At 42.4% G+C, this 15280-nt stretch overlaps 2 protein-coding genes across 10 annotated transcripts in view; one reads left to right on the forward strand and one right to left on the reverse strand.

Moving 5' to 3' along the window:
* PIAS2 (protein inhibitor of activated STAT 2) overlaps nt 1–9818 on the reverse strand; it is a 105187-nt gene extending 95369 nt beyond the window's left edge. For 8 of the 9 annotated variants that reach the window (XM_042962859.1, XM_042962860.1, XM_042962855.1 and 5 more), the window contains exon 1: nt 5770–5959. In XM_042962859.1, the coding sequence (XP_042818793.1) occupies nt 5770–5793 (24 nt within the window). In that variant the 5' untranslated portion in view covers nt 5794–5959. Of the gene's footprint in view, nt 1–5769; nt 5960–9741 lie in introns of those variants that run through there. The other variant, XM_042962857.1, reaches the window with a different exon arrangement.
* KATNAL2 (katanin catalytic subunit A1 like 2) overlaps nt 6315–15280 on the forward strand; it is an 87620-nt gene continuing 78654 nt past the window's right edge. Inside the window, exon 1 of the mRNA XM_042962866.1 lies at nt 6315–6434. The gene's annotated coding sequence lies outside the window, so the exon portion shown is untranslated. The remainder of the gene's footprint in view (nt 6435–15280) is intronic.

Consider the following 15280-nt stretch of genomic DNA (forward strand, 5'->3'; position numbering starts at 1 on the left):
AAAATAAACATTAAAAAACAATAATAATAAATAAAATAAAAAAATAAAAATGGGCAAAAGGTTTGAATAGACATTTCTCCAAAGAAAACATGCAAATGGCCAATAAGCACATGAAAAGATGCCCAACATCTTAGTCACCAGGGAAAAGCAAATCAAAATCACAATGAGAGCCCACTTTACACCCGTGTGGGTGAGGATATGGAGAAATCAGAACTCATAACTACTAGCAGGAATGTAAAATGACGTAGTGAAAGTTTGGCAGTTCCTCAAACACTTAAACTGAGTCACCACATGTACCCAATAAGGCCCCTCCTATATAACTACCCAAAATAACTGAAAATGTATGTCCATACAAAACTTATACACATGTTCATACTAGCCATGTTCATAGTAGCCAAAGAGTGGACATCACCCAAATGTACATAAATTCATGAACGAATAAACAAAATGTGGTATATTCCATACAATGGACTATTACTCACCCATAAAAAAGGAATGAAGCACTGATACATGCTACCACATGAATCTTGAAAAGGTTATGTTAAATGAAAGAAGCCAGACACAAAAAGCCATTTGTATGAATCTATTTCTATGAAATGTCTAAAACAGACAAATCCATAGAGACAGAAAGATTACCGGAATCTGAGGGCTGGGCAAAAGAAGGAACAGGAAGTGACTGCTAATGAGTATGGGGTTTCTTTTGGGGTGGTAAAAATGTTCTGGAATTACGGTGGTGATGCTTGCACAACTTTGTGAATAGACCAAAACTACTTTAAAAGGCTTAGTTTTAGGGGTGCCTGGGTGGCTCAGTCAGTTAAGCATCCAACTCTTGATTTCAGTTCAGGTCATGATCTCACAATTTGTGAGTTCAAGCTCCATGCCGGGCTCTGTGCTGACGGCCCCCTCCCCTTTCTCTCTCAAAAATAAACATTTTTTTTTTAAAGGTTGAACTTTACGGCATGTGAATTATATCTCAATATACATATTGTATAGGTATTGTACATGTACATTATATGTATATTGTATACATATACAATATGTATATTGAGATATAATTCTCAATTTATCTCAGCCCCAAATTTCTCTCAAAAATAAACATTTTTTTAAAGGCTGAATTTTATAGTATGTCAATTATATCTCAATAAGAAAATTTAAAAATAAACTAGCTAAGATGCAATCCAGAAAAACAAAGGCAAAATGCTGAGAAAAGAGAAACATTTGGACAATATTATACTTAGAAAAGTGCCAGCTTTATCAGAAAAGCTATTCATGTTTACTAGAGGGAGGGGACAGACCTAAGGACCAAACCAATGCAAAAATATCTACTATAGCTAAGAATATCTTGGCTTACTATTAAAAATTATCTATTTAAGTTAAATATTGAGGTTTGAATTTGCTTTCATAGACAAGATCTCAAGTGAAGTCATCTTTGAAATTTTAGTTGTGTCCAATGATGGCTTTGAATCATACAGTAGATTCTGTTACATCTGTCATATATATTAGTCTATTTTCTTGCCCATTAGTTGTGGGGTATTATGGAAGATGAAGAACTCTAACCTCAAATCCCCAATTCACTTCTGATGCTCCCTCTACATCCCAAAAGCATCTGAAGCTACCAGAATGGCAAGTCTTCCTAGGTGTAAAGAACCAAACAAATCCTCAAGCTTTCTAGGTAGAAAATCGCTGTTCTAGAAGTACTTAAGACTCAACATAAACGATCTTCTGCATCTGGTTTACCAGTATCTGTCAAGAAAGTTATGATCACTCACTTTCACTTGCCCAAATACACACCAAGACTTTGCACACACACTCACTCTCGTTCGGACACACACAGAGATAATAAACTCAATGCACAAAAAGGATGAGGATGAGGAATACAGGAAAAAGAGACTTAAAAAAAAATTACTGCAATAGATCCCCCCTCCATCCCCACACTCGGGTGGTGAGAAGTAAGGAGAGTGGACTAATGAGGTTAAAGTAGCAGGAACCTTTTTTTTTAATGTTTATGTATTTGCTTACTTACTTATTTAGAGAGAGACTGTGTGCACTTGAGCAGGGGAGGGGGGAGAGAAAGAGGGAGACAGAATCCCAAGCAGGCTCTCTGCTGTCAGCATGAGCCCGATACGGGGCTCAAACCCACGATCCGTGAGATCATGACCTGAGCCAAAACCAAGAGTTGCACACTTAGAGAGCCACCCAGGTACCCCTAGCAGGAACCTTTTTAAGAAAGACTGCACCCGCAGCCCACAGTATACAATTACGCAACTCGAAGAGAAAGACAAGGATTACAAAAAAAGCCACTCTGGTTGAAAGAATGAGGGACTTCAGGACCCCCACTTTTCTGCCTCTGTGCTTAGCTCTGCTACAGACTATTGTGGAGGGAAAGGAAGGTGGCAATAAGAGAGGTCCAGGCCATCAGATCTTATGAGCTTGTCCCAGGTTTTTTCATAACTAGCTAACTAGTAAATTCACAAACTTCTACCAACATAAATGCTATAAACGGGCAACCAGTGGATTGAATAATTTCTTTTCTAGCACCTTGAAAGTTTCAAATACATGACACATTACAATCATCCTTGACTACTCAGCCCACAATTTCCATACTGAGAACTTGCTCTTTCCTTTCCCCCAATCCATCAAGATAATCTCATGAGTCAGGTCTGCGTAATAGGACTCTAACCTTCTGGCCATAGATGATTAGAACACAGGTGGATGCTCACCTAAGCTCAGCCAGTCAGACCCTCTCTCTCAGAAGAACTAGAAGAAAGGTGTGCTGGTATTCTATTAAAATGAAAGCAGCAAAGCACAGGACTGCCATATTCTGCTATGACCGGACAAGAACTCTGGTATTGGCTTACAGAGCAGTCTCAAAAACTAAGATCCTCTGGCAGCCTCTTAAGGTTCCACAGACGTTGCCTCATCAAATATCCCACATCCCACCCTAAGCTTACAAAGCAAAAGCACAGGAGTCACTAAAGAACAGTGAGGATGACCTTTCCCAGCATTCCTGACCTCCAGTACAGGAGAGGGCAGCAGAGCCAGAGTGACCTGCTCTGGTTATACATGCCCCTAGGGAGTAGCCCTGAATGATGATGGCTAAAGATAATGGAAATCCCTTCAGCAGCAGAATTAGCAGCCAAATATGTGACATCCAGGTCAGCTATTTTTTCTACTGCCAAGTTAACCAACAAACTAATGCTGGCTATTTTTCCTGGTCCTTTAATTTACTTGACTATCTCTCTGATCCTCAGAATATATTCTGAAGCAGAGACCATTTAGAATGCCCTACATGTTTCTTCCCCTTTTCCTTTCTATTAGATTTTCAGTCAGCTGTCCTATTTCCCCTCCAGTATTATATGTCACACAAGAAGGGCATTGGCTATTTATCATTCAGTTTAGCTCACAGATTGCAGGATGATGGCTAGCAGCACCAGGTGGACCTGCAGGAAACTGCACACAAGATAGACTCTAAAGCCACACATCTGAGGTTAAAAACCTCAGGTCTTCCAGCTCAAGCTGTGTCAGGTTATTCAATCTGTCTCAAGTTCTTCTGACAATTTCTTCTAACAATTCTGTTACAACTGTCCTGAGAATTAAACAAGTATATGAAGTGCTTAGACCACAGCCAGGCATGTAATAGCCACTATATGACAATGGATACCTGCCATTATCATTATCACCATCACTGTTTGAAATGGGGGGGGGGGGGCAGGGCACAGAGAGGGACAGTGCACCTTTAAATGTAGAGGGTGCTGCTGAGCAACTAAGGCAAAGACTGGGATTGATAACTCTTCCAGCATTTATCTGCACACCTTCCCCTCCTCTGAAAACTCTCCCCAGTCAGTCTCTGTTGGGCACCTGATGTGAACTGTGCAAGAGGGGCCATCTTCCATCAAGTGCAGGGAGAAGCAAAGACAGCTGGTTTACAGAAAGAGATGATGCAGCTGACCCACAAAACAAATTGTGGAGGAGAAGATGAGGGAGGGGGAAGAAGGAGAGGGCCAAAGGGGGAAAGGAGGTAGGGGAAGAGAAAAGGAAGAAGGGAAAGGTAGACCCAAAGAGAAAAAAAGCTTGCTTGGTGGCCAACCACTTTGCAGTTCCACTTAGAACCTCAGCACTGACTGCCCTTTGTGCCCTCTACCGGTAAATAAATTCTCCTCTTTTTATTAAGATTGACCAACAACATTGATAAAAGTCTAACACAAGTCTTGGAAAGATTTTCATCAACAAAAACCTTAGAAGAGGATAAGTTGTATGCATATACTACTATGCAAAAATTAAGAGGATACTGCAGGTTAAAAAAAAAAAAATAGCCTCAATTTCAGTTTTCTCAACCAATCCTAAACCTAACGTATTAATTTACATAGCTGAGGCTCAGGCCTGGCTGTTTCAAAAGCTCCACAGGTGTTAAAAGCTCCACAGCTGGGGCTCTGGACACAAAAACCCTTACACTTACAAATACGAACACCCCTTAACCTACTGTTAAGGTTCTCTGCATAAACTAACATGGGGCATAAAATGCATTAATGCACTTTTCACTAGGAATTAAGCAATTCTTTTTGAAACAAAAGACGGGAAAATGGCAGGTATTTTGCAAACTATAACACACTCTCCCTTTAGATCGGAATCACCAATCCGTTCTTTTGCTGATGTCCACTGTATCAGCCAGGTAAGCAGCCAACATCTTTCCCCGACTCCATCTCTCGTCGAAAAAACAATAAACATACAAAACTGAATCTTTTATCGGATTCCTCTTCCTTTCTATTCCAAAAAAGTAACCCTGATATCCTACCTCTGTGACGCAAAAAGATTGCAGTTAATTTCAAGTTCACATTCATCTCTACTTTGACTTTTTTTTTTAAATCAGGGTTTTCGTCCTTAAGTAATCCATTTACGTCGCCAATAATTCAGGGATCCGTAAAACATAAATTCTGTTCGTTTACCACAGTTTTGTTTCAGTTGAGGACTCTGAAGGTTAGCAGCCCGGAGAAAGCTATCTTTTCCGTTCCATCCCCAGCACACCCATTTTCAAACCTCTACTATACAAAGATATCAACAATAAAGTTGTGACCTTGTTTTAAGGCTACGAAGAAAAAATGTTTTCCCTCAAGAGCAAAACGAGTTCACAAACCTCCTGACAACACGGCCTTTGCGGGTGTTCTACCACCGCACTAAGAAAATATTCAAGGTTTAAGGTCGATTATTAAAGGCAATGCTCCCCCAAAGACCACGCTTCTCTCCAAGAGGAAGCACTGGTAGGTGGAAGGGGCCTTTCTCGTGACAGATCTCACTAAACAGTAGCATCAGCCACAAGAGAGGATTCCTAAACGCAACTTCACGTTTCAGAAAACAGTCTCCCACCAAGTGAGTAACGTGGAGACTTCTGAATCGCCACGCACACGTACACCCCGTAAAGGTGGAAAAGCAAATCCCGCTTCCCACCTCAGCCCTCAAACGAGGCAGGAGGGTCCCCAACGAGCCCCTCCCGACGGCGGCCCCCGCCCCGCGCCAGGTGTGCGGACCCCCGGCCGGACCCACCGACCGCTGGCCGGGGCCCAGGGTCCGCCGCCCCCGCGCGGCCCGGGCGTCCTCGGCCGCCTCGCTCCCCTCCCCTCCCCCGCCCGCGCCCGCTCGGACTCGGGCCGGGCTAGCGGCTCCGCCAACCGGTCCCCGCGAAACAAGGAGGTGGCGGCCGGCGACGCTGCGGCTTCCCCGCCTCCCCTCCCCTCCCCCGCGGCCTCCGCTCTCCACTCCCGCGCCCCCGCTTACCCTCAACTCCTCGAAATCCGCCATTTTACACCACCCGCGGGCGCCGCTGCCGCCACAGCACCCCCTCCCGCTGCCGCCAACGACGCCGCCGCCACCACGGCCGCCGCCGCCGCCTCCAGCACCATCCTGCACTGGGCGCCGCTGAAGACGCCGCGGCCGCTGCCGCCGCCGCCGCTGCCGCCGCCGGGCCTGTCACGTGACCGGCGCGGGAGCTCCGCCTCCGGGGCGCGCGGGCCCCGCCCTCCGGCGCCCCCCCCCCCACCCCCACCCCCGGGCCCACCACCTTCCGCCCACGTCTTCCGCCCGGGCTCCCGTCGCGCGGCGTTCGCGGCGCGTCAGCTCCCGCCCTCTCCCGCGGCCTACCCGCCTCCCGCACGCCTTACATCGCCCGGGCCTGCGGCCGTGCACCCCTCGGCTCCGCACGGCGCCTCCCTCCCCTGGAAGCGCGGTGGCGACTGAGCGTTACCGGCCGGCCCGCGGGAGCGCCTGGCCCGGGGGAGCGGCGGAGAGGAAGAAGAGGTGAACGGGACTCCTGACTCCTGGCGGCAACATTTCGGGAAAATTCTAACGGTGCCCTTCCACACGGTGGCTGTAGCTGGAGGAAGCAGCCGCAGATAAAACCATCCCCCATTGTAGTAGCGGAACAATCAAAATATGGGTGTCTGGTAAGCCATTGTTCCGATCTAATGGTGCAGGATGGGTGAGATCTCTTTGGATTGGTAATATCCTCAAAGTACTAACCTGGCTGATTCCTTCAGACTTTCAAGGGCGACTGAATGTCATGGACTGCCGAGTTGAGAGGGCCGGGCGGTGGGACTGGGGAGACGTGAAATAAGAGAGCGAAATAAGAGCGCTCAGAAGAACCCTGGTTGTTAAAAAGTCGAGGGGTCAGGGAAATCAGATAGCTAGGAAAGAATGAAATGCCAAGGGCAGAATAGATGGAAGGAAGCTTGATGGCAGCCCTGACGTGCTGATAAAGGATGAGAGAAGATGCTGAGTCAAGCTGTTGAGAAAACTCACCGGACCGAGTACAGGGTTCATATTTCTTTGAAGAAGTGGATGAAACCCACCCACGACAGAATATTAAAACGCTTATTATAATTTGCAAGGCCCTGTTTAATGCGGTTCCTGCCTAGTGCTTCTTCCCATTCCTTCCTGTATGTTTAATGAATAAAAGAAAGAGTGAACAGTATCTAGAGTGGGTTCTAACGCTGGCTCTCCACCATGAACTTTAGGGTCTTAGCGTGGCGTATCCTCGATCTTCGCTGATTCTCCTTAGGCCTTGGTTTATACCTCAGTGGAGTTTAACATTGTTCAACAGGCGTTAAGTGAAGGCCACTGTGAACTGGGAGCTTTGAGGGAATAAGAAAGATGAATAGAATGTAATACAATCCTTCCATCAAGAAGCTTACAACACAGGGGCGCCCGGGTGGCTCAGTCGGTTAAGCGGCCGACTTCGGCTCAGGTCATGATCTCGCAGTCAGTGAGTTCAAGCCCCGCATCAGGCTCTGTGCTGACAGCTCGGAGCCTGGAGCCTGTTTCAGATTCTGTGTCTCCCTCTCTCTGACCCTCCCCCATTCATGCTCTGTCTCTCTCTGTCTCAAAAATAAATAAGTGTTAAAAAAAAAAAAAAAAAGCTTACAACACATAAGAGGGACCAACATACACACAAAATTAAGAGAAGCACGGCCTCACTGAGGCTTGTTTTGTAGTATTCATTGTAGGGTCAGGCAGGTTTGACTGCAAAGAATTCTAAGTGCTGCCCCAGACAGGCCTAATAATAACTAATGTCTTCCTTGCCACGTGATTACGTCAGAACTGAACCTGTAAATCCACTACTACAGGGCATTTTCAGGCTTTGCCAATGAGATCAAGAGTGGGCCCATTTATGCAGTGATGAGAAATGAGACTTTCTAGCTTGTGGAGTGCTCTAACTATTTTGCTACGATGAGGGGCCAGCCCAACTCATGGAGAAGAATCACCTTAAAAATATTCCAGAATTAACTTTGACCTCTGTACTTGTCAACTTGCATAAGCCAATACCCTTCCATTACTGTTTCAGATAGTTTTAGATGGGTTTGCTATTAGCATCTGAAATACGATGCTACTTTTGTCTCCCTAGACCAGATTACTAACTTGGCATCTTTTCTAAACTATACTCTGAATACTCATTCCAATACTTGTTTTAAGGAAGGCCTGAGTGCTAAAGGGTAGAGAAGACGCCTGTCTCTTTACTGTCACAAACAGTTTAGCTCTGGTCTAAATTTGTGTATCCTACTCATGAGAAAGAAAGCCCTGCACTTACTTGAATCTAACTTCCTTATAATGTGACATGAAATGTCCTTGGAGCAGAGTTGGGAGGAGGAAAGTGTGGTAACCTTACCACCACTTGAGGCCACATACCAAAGTACCACTTCTGGCCACACACAGAACTATTACCCCAGGGGGGAATTACATTAAATGCAATTTTCTCCTTATTACCTTTTGTTCAAGATTTTATTTTTTGGTAATCTCTGCACCCAATGTGGGGCTCAAACTTGCCACCCTGAGGTCAAAAGTCACACACGTCACCAACTGAGCCAGCCAGGCGCCCCCCCCTCATATTTTCAATGATAGAATGTGTCAACAGTTTATATGAATTGAGGTTCAAGGCAATTACCTGACTGATCCACCCCCTTAATCTAGCTCAAATTTTAAAACCTCAGCATTGTAATTAAAGTGGCCTAAGGTTACATGAAGTCAAAAGTCTCAGGAGTGGCTTTTTCACTTATTAGCTGTGTAACTTTAGCAAAGTCACAACCTCATTTTCTAATCTATAAAACAGGAATGATTATTCCTGAACTCAGGATGGTGAAGGAGTAAATGAGTTAAGATACATGACTTTATGAACTTACGAAGCAATAGATGATAATTTTTTTATATCTAAACAGCTGATAAACACATACCAAAATAAAATTATTAAGAGACTCTCATATACCCATGTAATATATACCAGTGTCTTTAGAAAAGACTTAACGAGGCTGGACCATGCAGTGAAGTTTTTAATTCAGTTCCAAGCACCTGTCTTGTTAATCCTTTTCCTTCCTATCTCTAAACCCATCAACCCTCCCTGATCTCAACATCTCTCTTTTCCACTGATTTCTTCCTCCGTATAATCATGATTTTCAAGCCTCCTATATTTCCAAGCCACCTTTCTTCCTTTGCCAAGCATACATCTGTTTTAATTACATTTCTTCACTCCTTAACACTTTTCTGATAGTGTTTGGTCTTGACCGTTATTGAAACTAATATGAAAGAAACTGAACAATGAATTTATCTTTTAACTTCATATCCCCAACTTTTTATTCTGAAATTTTTATTTTATTTTTTAATGTTTTATTTTTGAGAGAGAGACAGAGCGTGAGCTGGGGAGGGGCAGAGAGAGAGAGAGGGAGACACAGAATCCGAAGCAGGCTCCAGGCTCTGAGCTGTCAGCACAGAGCCCAATGCGGGGCTCGAACTCATTTACTGCAAGATCATGACCTGAGCCCAAGTGGGAAACTTCACCAACTGAGCCACCCAGGCACCCCGCAAATTTTTAAACACCAGGAAAAGTTGAAAGCATAATACAATGAACACCTGTATATATCCCAACTAGATTCAATAATTATTAATATTTGAACAATAATTTTTACTAAGGCATAATTTACATATAATGAAATCCTCATATTTTAAGTAAATTCTTCAATTAGTTTTGAAAAATGCTTGTCAAGATACAGAACATTTCCATCAGCCCCGAAAGTTCCAAGTGACTTCTTGCCCCTTCCCAGTCAAAGCTCCCACAAGAAGCAATCAATGATCTGATTTCTAATACTATAGAGAGAACTAAAAAATGAAGCAACATTCTCTACTTATTTTTAAGTGCTATAATAATTTTGATGCCAAAACTAGACAAAAATTAGTTTTTCCATCTAACTTATAAACAGCTCTTACCTTTGTAATGCAAGGATGGTTTCACACAGCATATATAATAAACAACTTGGTCATTTGATCCAACTCATCACCTGAAAACCAACATAAAAATCTGGGTTTAGAAAAGCAGAACCACATGCCCAATACTGTATAAGGAATTATCCAGCCAAAATGTTAGAAGGAAGTATTCCAGGCAGTGAAACCAAACATTTGTCCTGAAGGCATTTAATGATCCAAAAGTAAAATCTATAAAGTAACTATGACTTTTGCAGGATTGCTGAGCAAGAGAGAAGTAAGTCTAAATGTAGTACCACAGAAGATGGAAAGTCTAATAAACACCCCACATATTTAATACAAGACCCTATAGGGTAAAGATGAACCAGGAGTCAATCAGCACTTCCACAGATTGCAATCAGGTTTAACAGTAATAAAATCTCAAGTTCTGTATATTGAATAAACAGGGCCTAGAGTGGCAAGCTATAGGCACTGGGCAGAAACAAACTGAAGTTCTCTCCAGAGGAAGATATCATCACCCCAAACCTCAAATTACCCGACACAGATAATTTTCCAAATAACATGACCAACATGTAGTCAGAAGACTGAAATAAAAAGCATGCTTGCACTAAAAAATAAAAGGTTTAAAAAAAATAACCTAGCAGAAACTCTATTCCAGAATTGAGAGGTTTAAGAACTCAATGCATAGGTTTAGTAGTATATTACACACAGTTTAGGAGAAAATAACCAGAACATATGTCAGAAGGAAGTACAGAGAAAACAAAAGAAAAAAAAAATGGAAAATGCCTAGGAAAATATTGACATCTCATGGAGACATGAGATGATGTTGAAAAGGTCCAAAAGATGTTTAATTGGAGTCCTCAAAGAACAAGAAAGTCAGAATGAGGCAGAAGTAATATGTGAGGAGAGAGAAAACCTGAGACTTTCCAGACTGATGAAAAACACTAGATGAAAGGGTAACAAAACCCTTTCCCATGCTGCATGAGAACTCGACCTTCAGTTAACTTTCCAACTTTGTTCACTGGAAACTGATAGAGTGTTATGATTTAAAAAATGGCCTCTGGAGGCACCTGGATGGCTCAATTCGTTAAGTGTCCCACTCTTTTTTTTTTAAGTTTATTTATTTATTCTGAGAGACAGAGGCAGTGTGAGCAGGGGAGCAGCAGAGAGAGGGAGAGAGAGAAGCCAAAGCAGTCTCCTTGCTGCCAGTGCAGAGCCCAACTCAGAGCTCAAACCCACAGAACCTTGAGATCATGACCTGAGCCAAAACCAAGAGTCAGAGGCTTAACCGACTGAGCCACCCAGGCACCCCCAAGCGTCCCACTTTGATTTTGGCTCAGGTCATGATCTCAGTTTGTGAGCTCGAGCGCAGTATTGTGCTCGGCACTGACAGCAAGGGGCCTGCTTGGGATTCTCTCCCTCCCTCTCTCTCTGACCCTCCCCCGCCCCCTACTCTCATGTGCTCTCTCTCAAAATAAACATTTAAAAAATTAAAAACGACTGCTGCCCAGTAAACTGCCTCTAGATCAGGAGGAACTGACTATAAATGAACTGAATACCTTATAGGGAGGCCATACTTGGGATTTCCCAAGGGAGTTTAATTCACCAATAAAATATAGCAGTTTTAAATTGTGTGCAACTGATGGCATGACTTCCATGTATCATATAGAACCACAGTGAGAAATAGAATAAATCCACAAGTATAGTGAAGCATTTTACCATACCTACCTTAGTAATTAATACAAAAAGGCAAAGAAAAAAATCATTAAAGATCTAGATTTTTGTTAGAACATGATTAACAAACTCGACCAAGTGACTTTAATGTGCAGAAAATGTGTTATTTCAAGCACTTAAGGAACATCTGCAAAAATTAAACATACACTGACCATGAAGCAAGTCTCAACAATTTAAAAAATTGTAATAAACCACACATAAAATTTACCATCTTAAACCATTTTAAGTGTACGGCTTACTGCCATTAAGAATAGTCATACTGTTGTGGTGCCTGAGTGGCTCAGTTGGTTAAGCATCCAATTTCAGCTTAGGTCATGATCTCACCGTTTGTGAGTTCGATCTCCGCGTCAGGTTCTGTGCTGACAGCTCAGAGCCTGGAGCCTGTTGCAGAATCTGTGTGTCTCCCTCTCCCTGCCCTTCCCCCCCACTCGCAGTGTCTCTCTCAAAAATAAACATTAAAATAAAATTTTTTAATAAAAAAATAAAGACTAGCCGCTGTTGCATAACCATCGCCACCATCCATCTGCAGAACTCTTTATCTTTCCAAACCAAAACTCATCTAAAAATAACTCCCCATTTTCCTCTGCCCCTGGCCCCTGGCCACCACCATACTGCTTTCCCCATGAATTTGGCTGCTCCTGGTACCTCATGTAAGTGGAATTATAGGGCCTTTGTGTCTGTGACTGGCTTATTTTCCTCAGCGTAATGTCTTCAGAGTTCAACGATGTTGTAGCATAGGACAGAATTCCTTTTTAAAGCTGAATAATATTCCATTGTATGGATATACAATATTTTGTTTATATGTCAACACAGGTTGTGTCTTAGTCTGGGCTACCGAAACAAAATCTCACACACCGGGTAGCTTGAACAACAACTTCCCCCCACACATACACAGTTCTGGAGGCTGGGAAGTTCAAGATCAAGGTGCCAGCAGATTTGGTGTCTGATGAGGGCCTGCTTCCAAGTTTACAGATAGCTGCCTTCTTGCTATATTCTTACACAGTAGAAAGAGCTGTGGTCTCTTCATCTTCTCATAAGGGCATTAATCCCATCTTAGAGCTTTCACTCTCGTGACCTCAGCTAAACCCAGTTACCTCCTAAAGGCCCCATCTCCAACTACCATCAAATTGGGAATTAGGGCTTTAACGCAGATGGGTTTGGGGTCGGGGGGGGGGTGGGGGACGCAGACATTCCGTTCATAGAAAGTTGCTTCCACCTTTTGGCTATTGTGAATAATGCTGCTATGAACATGGGTATAGAAATATCTCTTTGAGACCCTGCTTTCAGTTCTTTTCAGGATATACCCAGAAGTGGAATTGCTGAGTCATATGGTAATTCTGTTTTTACATTTTGAGGAACTGCCATCCCGTTTTCAACAGTGGCTGCACCATTTTACATTTTCACCAGCAGTGCACAAGGGTTCAAATGTTCCACATCGACATCAACACTTGTTATTTTCTGTTTTTTTTTTTTTAATGTAGCCATCTTAATAGGAGCAAACTGATATCTTATGGTTTTGATTTGCATTTCCCTAATGATTACTAATGTAAGTACTTTTTCATGTGCTTATGGGCCACATGTATATCTTCTTTGAAGAAATGTCTACTCAAAACCTTTACCAATTTTTAAAATCAGGTTGTTTGGGTTTTTTTGTTGTTGATTTTCACTAAATTTAAAAGGATTGGAATCATACAGATTATGATCTATGCACAATTAAGCTAAAACTCAGTAAGAGATAACTAGAAAATCGCCACATTTTTGGAAATGAAGAAATACCCTTCTAAATAGCCTATGAGTCAAAGGAAATACCACTATGAAAAATTTTAAACTATTTACCTGAATGGTAATGAAAATACTACATATCAAAATCTCCGACCACCAAAACTAAAAAGCAAGCAATGGAATGGGAGAGAATATTTGCAAATGACCTATCAGATAAAGGGTTAGTCTCTAAAATCTATAAAGAACTTATCAAACTCAACAACCCCCCAAAAAAAATTCATTGAAGAAATGGGCAAAAGACATGAATAGACACTTTCCAAAGAAGACATCCAGATAGCAAACAGACACATGAAAAAATGCTCAACATCACTCATCATCAGGGAAATACAAATCAAAACCACAATGAGATACCACCTCACACCAGTCAGAATGGCTAAAATTAACAACTCAGGCAACAGATGTTGGCGAGGATGCAGAGAAAGAGGAACCCTTTCGCACTGCTGGTGGGAATGCAAACTGGTGCAGCCACTCTGGAAAACAGTATGGAGGCTCCTTAGAAAGTTAAAAATAGAACTACCCTATGACCCAGCAACTGCACTACTAGGTATTTATCTAAGGGATACAGGTGTGCCGTTTCAAAGGGGCACATGTTCCCCAATGTTTATAGCAGTGCTATTGACAACAGCCAAAGTATGGAAAGAGCCCAAATGTCCATCAATAGATGAATGCATAAAGAAGATGTGGTATATATACACAATGGAGTATTCTCGGCAATCAAAAAGAATGAAATCTTGCCATTTGCAACAACATGGATGGAACTAGATGGTATTATGCTATGCGAAATAAGTCAGTCAGAGAAAGACAAATATCATATGACTTCACTCATATGTGGAATTTAAGATACAAAACAGATGAACATAAGGGAAGGGAAGCAAAAAGAATATAAAAACAGAGAGGGGGACAAAACATAAGAGACTCTTAAATACAGAGAACAAACAGGGTTGCTTGGGTCGTGGGAGGGGGGAGGGGCTAAATGGGTAAGGGGCATTAAGGAAGACACTTGGTGGGATGAGCACTGGGTGTTATACATGGAGGATGAATCACTGGAATCTACTCCTGAAATCATTATAGCACTATGTAAATTAAAAAAAAAAAAAAAAGGTCCCTGAGTTGTACCTATAACTACAGTTATAGAGAAATTTAACCTTAAATTTACAGTTAGGGAAAAAAAAGCTGGTGATCAGTTGACCTGAACAACTTTAAATAAGAGAACAGTAAAATATCCAAGGAAAGTAAGAAGAAAGACATACTAAACATAAGAAGAAACTAATGAAGGGGAAAACTAATATAGAATTTATACACAATGCTTGACATGTGCTCAGAAATTACCAGACATGCCAGAAAACAGGATCAAGTGACTAAAAACCAACATGGAGATTTGTGAGGAGCTGCTACAAGTCTGTTTCTCAGTTGCTTCTGTATCACAGAGACTGTCATGAGACAGTTTTTTATCATCTCCCCAGTTCTGATGAGATATGGTAAGTTATGATCATAGTATGCACCCTTGATATGATATCATGAGAATGGCAATTTACCTCTGTGGTCTTCCTCTCAAAAACCTATAACCCCAGTTTAATTAAGAGAAAAACATCAGGGGCTCCTGGGTGGCTCAGTCGGTTAAGCGTCCAACTTCGGCTCAGGTCATGATCTCACGGTTCATGGGTTTGAGCCCCACCTCGGGCTCTGTGCTGACACCTCAGAGACTGGAGCCTGCTTTGGATTCTGTATCTCCCTCTCTGCCCCTCCCCTGCTCACACTCTGTCACTCTCTGTCTCTCAAAAATGAGTAAACGTTAAAAATTAAAAAAAAAAAAAAAAAAAAACATCAGACAAATCTCACTTATGAGATATTCTCCAAAGTACCTGATCAATACTCCTTAAAAGTTTCAAGGTCATCAAAAAACAAGGAAAGTCAGAAACAATCACAGCCAAGATGAACCTAAGGTGATATAACAACTAAATATAATGTGGCTGAGATCCTGCTATAGAAGGACATTAGGCAAGAACTAAGGTAATCTGTATAAAGTATG

This window comes from Panthera tigris, chromosome D3 (genome assembly GCF_018350195.1).
Source record: "Panthera tigris isolate Pti1 chromosome D3, P.tigris_Pti1_mat1.1, whole genome shotgun sequence".
NCBI lineage: Eukaryota > Metazoa > Chordata > Mammalia > Carnivora > Felidae > Panthera > Panthera tigris.